The 6,591-nt window shown below is 51.2% G+C and overlaps 1 protein-coding gene across 1 annotated transcript in view; it reads right to left on the bottom strand.

Annotated features, from left to right (window-relative positions):
- Positions 1-463: 463 nt before the first annotated feature.
- RDH13 (retinol dehydrogenase 13) overlaps positions 464-6,591 on the bottom strand; it is a 12,967-nt gene continuing 6,839 nt past the window's right edge. The window contains exons 4-7 of the mRNA XM_007468030.1: positions 4,321-4,425; positions 2,995-3,207; positions 2,112-2,213; positions 464-751 (exon numbers count right to left, since the gene is read on the bottom strand). Coding sequence (XP_007468092.1) covers positions 507-751; positions 2,112-2,213; positions 2,995-3,207; positions 4,321-4,425 — 665 coding nt within the window. The 3' untranslated portion in view covers positions 464-506. The remainder of the gene's footprint in view (positions 752-2,111; positions 2,214-2,994; positions 3,208-4,320; positions 4,426-6,591) is intronic.

The raw sequence follows: 6,591 nt of genomic DNA, 5'->3' as shown, positions 1-6,591 counted from the left end.
CTGCACAGTTTACAGCTGGAGAAACCAAGGCTCAGAGAGGAGACTGGAGGTGTGCAAGGTCCAATGGGGGACCATGAACTCAAGCATCAGCCAGACAATTTGCCATGGCCATCCAGTCCCCGACACGGCCCACACCAGAGGGAGCTGATGCCGCACCCCAAAATTCCTGGTTTGGATTCCCAAGGGAGGCATCTGATGGCCCGGCTCACCTGTTGGCAGCAGGGCACACTGTACCAGCCAGCCCCTGGGTCAGGTGCTCACCTGCTGTCCAATCCACTGTGGCCAGAAAAGGGGCAATACTGCCACCTAGAAGGCGCTGCAGGCATGGCAGCCAGCATTCTTTGGCCAAGACTGCTACCTAGAGGGTGCTGCGGGCATGGCAGCCAGCAATCCTTGGCCAATACTGCCACCTAGAGGGTGCTTTGGGCATGGCAGCCAGCTTTGGTTGGTTGCTGTTCCATCTTGGTGACTGCCTCCCTGGTGGCTTTCATACGTGCTCCCAGAAGTCATTTGGGGAGGCGCTGTCCCCTCTCAGAGGATCCATAGGACATCTCCAAGCCCACAAGGCGGGCACTTTCAGCCCAAAGCCTCTGGGCTACCTCCTCATCCTCAGCTTCCGGGGCCGGAGGTTTCTCTTTGAGTCCCTCAAAGTACTTTCCAGAAACGCCCTCCAACTCCTCCGCCACAGCCAGGTAGGTGCTGGGCTGGGCCGCCAGCTGGGGGCTCTTGACCAACAGCCAGAAGATGGGCCCTGCATCGGCCCACAGAGAGTTCAGTCCACACATTCAGAGAGGAAGATACAGAAAGCCCAGCACCACCCCAGGTGGCTCAGGGTCCACGAAGGCCAGAAGTTTCCCTGGAGTCCCACAGAGCTCTCCTCCAGGCCTTTACCCCTCTGGTTCCCAACACCAGGAGCTCCCTTCCCTGGCACTGCCCAGACAAGTAATTCCAGATGCAGGGATCAGCTTGAAAGCTGCCTCCTCCAGGAAGCCCCCCGGCTTTTCCCAGGCAAATGGAAGGTCCCCCTCCTCTATGTCAGCCCCAAGTCCTCATCCCACCCAATCTTTCTTTAAAGTAGCTTCTGTGTATTGAGTGTCTCCAGTGCCAGCTTCAGCTTAAGGTCCCTGATACCTAGCCCCCACCAACTAAATGTTTTTCAGGATTATAAACACTAGTTATAAAGCTCTATTTATTCGGCCAGGAACTGTGCTGGCTCTTTTAGGGAGGTCTCATCTAATCCTCCCCACTGAGGTAGGTACTATTATGACCCTCATTTTACAGATAAGGAAAGGGAGGTTCGGAGAGAAGTCACTTTGCTGGGTGGCCCAGCTAGTTTGGGATGAAACGAGTTAGCCCAAGCATGGCCGGACTCCAGGAAGTCAGCTCCATGACCTCCACCTCCGAAACAGTCTCATCAAACAGGCTCTGGCCTGTTTTCTGGGGCTATTCTGAGGCTGGCAGACTGGGTAGACATATGAAAGTGACTCAGTACCAGGGAAGATACAGGGCAGGGGGCAGAGCAAAGCCCCTGAGATAGTCTCTGAGTGTGATGTTAATTTTATGTGTGAACTTGACAGGGCTAAGGGATGTCCAGAGAGCAGGTAACACATTATTTCTGGGGTGTCTGTGAGGGTGTGAAGAGATTAGCATTTGAATCAACAGACTATGTAAAATCCACCCTCACCAATGTGGGTGGGCACCATGCAATTAGTTGGGGGTAAAAACAGAAAAAGGTGGAGAAAGGACGAATTCTCTCTCTCTCCTTGAGCAGGGACATCCATTTCCTCCTGACCTCAGACACTGGCGCTCGTGGCCTCCGACTTGGTCTGGGACTTACACCATCGGTTCCCCTGGTCCTCAGGCCTTTGGGTTTGGACTGCAACTACACCGTCAGCCTTCCTGGGCCTCTGGCATACAGATCAGATCCTGGGAGTTCTCAGCCCCCACAGATGCAAGAGCCAATCCCCCCTAATAAATCTCTCTAAATATCTATGTACATCCTATTGGTTCTGTTTCTCAGGAAGACCCTAATACACTGAGGGAGGGTCCTGTGCCCCAAGCTAGGAGGACAGGGGTTCAGTTAAGGGACCCCAAACTGGGAGGGGACTTACCGAGCATGAAGCTGGAGAAGGCGGAGCTGTGCATGCCCGTGTGTCTGCCCAGCTCTGTCCTGGCCACGCCGGGGTGCAAGGCATTGACAGTCACGCCCGTGCCTGGGGAGAGAAGGAAGAAGTGAGGCAGGCAGACGTCGGGTTCACCCCTCACCAGGCAGACTGATACCAACCATCCTAGGGGGCTCCCCCTGAATCCATGTCGCCCTCCTGCTCTGAAACTTCCACATTCCCAGTTTCACTTGCAAGGCAGCTCTGTCTCACGGTTGCCCAGGGCAGAGCCTCTGAACCTGAGTGTGTAAAAATCACTTGGAGGGCGTGAGAAGCCCAGACCGCCGGGCTCCACCCCACAGAGTCTGAAGCAGTGGGTCAGGGTGGGGTCTGAGATGCTGCAATTATGACAAACACCCAGGTGAGCTGACACTGCTGGTCTACTGACTCTTTGAGAAGCAAAGGCAAAGGGCAGACTTCTCAACTGCAGCACTATGGACACTGAGGTCAGATGATTCTTTATCCTGTGCCCTGTAGGAAGCTGAGCAGCATCCCTGGCCTCTGCTGACTCGATGCCAGGAACATCACCCAATCTGCCCCTGCTCCTCAAACTGACAGTGAAAAATGTCTCCAGATATTGCCAAAGCTTCACTGGTCTAGAGCACCAAAGGCTCAGGTGCCTGTCCGGGATGAGCAGAGAAGAATGCTGTGATTGATTAGTGATGTCTGCTTCAGGCACCAGCGGGGAGCGTGGTGGTGAGTGTGTCATATGTTTGCCTACTCGGTCCTGGAGGCAATGCTTGACCTCCCGTCCACCCAGAGTCACAGCAGGACTGTTTCAGGCTCAGAGCTAAAGGAAAGGGAAGACCAGCGAGGCTCGCCACACACACACCTTGCAGCCGCCGGCTCAGCTCCTTGGTGAAGAGGACAACGGCCAGCTTGCTCTGGCAGTAGGCTGCCTTAGTGTCATACTTCCTCTTCTCCCAGTTCAAGTCCTCAAAGTCTATGTGCCCAGCAACGTGGGCCAAGGACGAGAGGTTGATGACGCGCGAAGGAGCAGAGGCTTTCAGCTTGTCCAGCAGCAAGTTCGTCAAAAGGAAGTGACCTGGATGATGGAAAACGTAAAGATAACTTTCACTGAATTCTTGTCCCGTGCATAGGACCGTACTGAGAACATCACCTTATTTCATCCTCCCATAACCCATTTTTCTCAACAGGGTCCAACTTTGCACCCCACACCAGCAGGCATTTGGCACCACCTAGAGACAATTTTGAACATCACAATTGTGGACAGTAGAAGGAGTGCTACTGCCACCTAGTGGGTGGAGGCCAGGGATGATGCTAAAAATCCTACAATGTGGGAGTTTCCTGGCGGCCTAATGGTTAGGATTCTGGGTTTTCACTGCTGCAGCCAGGGTTCAGTCTCTGGTCAGTGAACTGAGATCCCACAAGCCGTGTGGCATGACAAAAAAATGTAAAAATCCTACAATGTACAAGACATTCCTGATAACAAATTGTCACAAAGCCCTGTGATAACCCTCTATGAGGTCAGCTAGAGAAGAGATGCCTTCTGTCTCCCAAAATCCTTTCTCCATTTCTTCAGTGATAGAATTTTGGGTTATACATGAGACTGCCCAGTGAAAGACTACACTTCCCAGACTCCCTTGCAGCTCCATCAGGTCACATGACTGAGTCCAAGCCCAAAGGGGGTGAAGGGTAGTCACATGTGTTATGGGTGAATTGTGTCACCCTCCCCAACCCCCCTAAAAAAAATATGCCCTACCCTCCAGTACCTCAGCATGTGACCTTATTTGGAGAGAGGGTCTTTAGAGAGGTGATCAAGGTAAAATGAGGACATTAGGGTGAGGTCATTAGGGTGGGCCTTAATCCTATATGACTGGTGTCCACCCAACGTCCATCACCCTTACTAACGGACTGCAGATGCATTCAGGGTGACAAAAGATAAACTGACACAGTGAGAGAAGGACAGACACAGACTGGGGGACAGACAGACAAAGGGACAAATGGCCAAGAGGCTGATGGAAGGTCCGAAGCACTGAGGGTCCAGCGATGAACAGCCAATTCCCTGAGCTGCCAGGTGACCCTGCTCACGGACGCCTGGCCACATGGAGAGGAAGACCCCTCCCGGAGCCTGTGTCTGACCCATGGGGGCTCCTGCTCACGTCCTAGGCCGATGCCACACAGCCTGCAGCCTCACCCAGATAGTTAACGCCAAGCTGCATCTCAAAGCCATCCTCGGTGGTCCAGTGGGGGCATCGCATCACGGCTGCGTTATTGATCAGGATGTGCACTCGCTCCTCCTCTGGAAGACAGGGGTGAGGACAAATGTGTGACTCAGTTTCCCCTTCTGTAAAAGGGGTGAAAATACAACCTGCTGAGTAGAACAGCTTTGTTATTATCTATTTGACAAGTATTTTCTGCAACCTAAGTGTCCATTGACAGAGGAATGAATAAAGAAGATGTGGTACATATATACAATGGAATATTACTCAGCCATAAAAAAGAATGAAATAATGCCATTTGCAGTGACATGGACGGACCTAGAGGATTATCATACAAAGTGAAGTCAGTCAGAAAGAAAAAGACAAATACCATATGATATCACATGTGGAATCTAAAAAAATGATACAAATGACCTTATTTACAAAGCAGAAAGAGACTCACAGGCATAGAAAACAAACTATGGTTACCAAAGGAGAAAGGGGGGAAGGATAAATTAGGAGCTGGGGATTAAAATATACACATCACTATATATAAAATAGATAACCAACAAGGACCTACCTATTGTATAGCACAGAGAACTATATTCAACATCTTGTACTAACCTATAATGGAAAAGAATCTAAAAAAGAATTTGTGTGTGTGTGTGTGTGAGCATGTGTGTGTATATAACTAAATCACTTTGCTGTACACCTAAAACTACAAAAACACTGTAAATCAACTATATTTCAATAAAAATTTTAAAAATACACACACAGGAATACCCTAGCAGTCCAGGGGTTAGGACTCCATGCTTCTACTGCAGGGGGCACAGGTTCCATCCCTGGTCAGGGAACTAAGATCCCACATGCCACGCAGTGGCCAAAAAAAAGACCAAAAAAACCACAAGCTAGCCACAAGAAAAGAAGGAAAAAGTTCTGCCTGTAACGATCTCTAAGATAGAACCGGGGAGAAAAAGCAAGGGGCAGCACCAGGTATGTAACAGGCTCCGCTTTGTACAAAAAAGCCAAGGGGAAGTGTATCCCCGTTTGCTTTATAAACGCATAAATGGTCCCCAGAAGGACACACAAGAGGTAGAGCACTGAACACATCTGAGGACGGCATGCTGGGAGCTAACGGCAGGCGTGGCGGGAAGCTGTTTTGCTGTATCCCCATTTGCACTTTCTGAACGTTTAACCCTCCAAAAGTTATTCCTGTTTGAAAAAAAATAAATTCTTAAGTGGTTCTGAGACCATGCGGTGGGGAGCAAAAAGAGTGAGTCAGGCATCAACGCGACGGAAGTGCAGAGAAATGCCAGCCTGATCCCTGGATTTGCAAAAAGAAACACCCAGCAAAGAATGTGGGAGCTCCAGACTCTCTGCACTAACCCTTAGTTACCTAGTGTCACAGCCATGTCCCCCAGCGGCCCGGGCGCCCCTCGGAAGCAGAGCCTGAATCTGACTCACGTCTGTGTCACCTGCGTCACCCAAGAGCCAGAGAGCCTCCGGAAATGTTGGCTGAACCAGTGTTTGTGCCCTTCTCCACCCGGCTAACTCCTCCTCCCCCCTTGGCCTCTGCTTCTTGTAGGACCCAAGCACACAGAGGACTTCGTTTTCCTAGACAGCAGTCAGTTAACGTCTTCTGTAAAGGACCAGGTGGTAAATACTTCTGGCTTTGCAGGCAGTATGGACTCTGTCTCTACTAAACTCTGCCCTCCCAGGACAAAAGCAGCCACAGATAATACATAAACCAATGGGCATGGCTGCATGCCAATAAAACTTTATGGAAACTAAAATCTGAATTCTGGGAACTCCCTGGCGGTCCAGTGGTTAGGGCTCTGCGCTTTCACTGCCAAGGGCGCCAGTTCCATCCCTGGTCCAGGAACTAAGATCCCACAAGCCGGGGCTTCCCTGGTGGCACAGTGGTTAAGAATCCGCCTACCAATGCAGGGGATGCGGGTTCAAGCCCTGGTCCGGGAAGATCCCACATGCTGCAGAGCAACTAAGCCTGTGCGCTACAGCTACTGAGCCTGTGCTCTAGAGCCTATGCTCTAAAGCCCACGAGCCACAACTACTGAGCCCACACGCCACAACTACTGAAGCCCGTGTACCTAGAGCCCGTGCTCCGCAACAAGAGAAGCCACCACAATGAGAAGCCTGCGCACCACAACAAAGAGTAGCCCCCGCTTGCCACAACTAGAGAAAGCCTGTGCGCAACAACGAAGACCCAACACAGCCCCCCCCCCAAAAAATAATAAAAAATACATTTA

Source organism: Lipotes vexillifer, unplaced genomic scaffold (assembly GCF_000442215.2).
Source record: "Lipotes vexillifer unplaced genomic scaffold, Lipotes_vexillifer_v1.1 scaffold1223, whole genome shotgun sequence".
NCBI classification, from domain to species: Eukaryota; Metazoa; Chordata; class Mammalia; order Artiodactyla; family Lipotidae; genus Lipotes; species Lipotes vexillifer.
The sequence above is the reverse complement of the archived record's forward strand: the minus strand, read 5'-3'. Positions and strand labels throughout refer to the sequence as shown.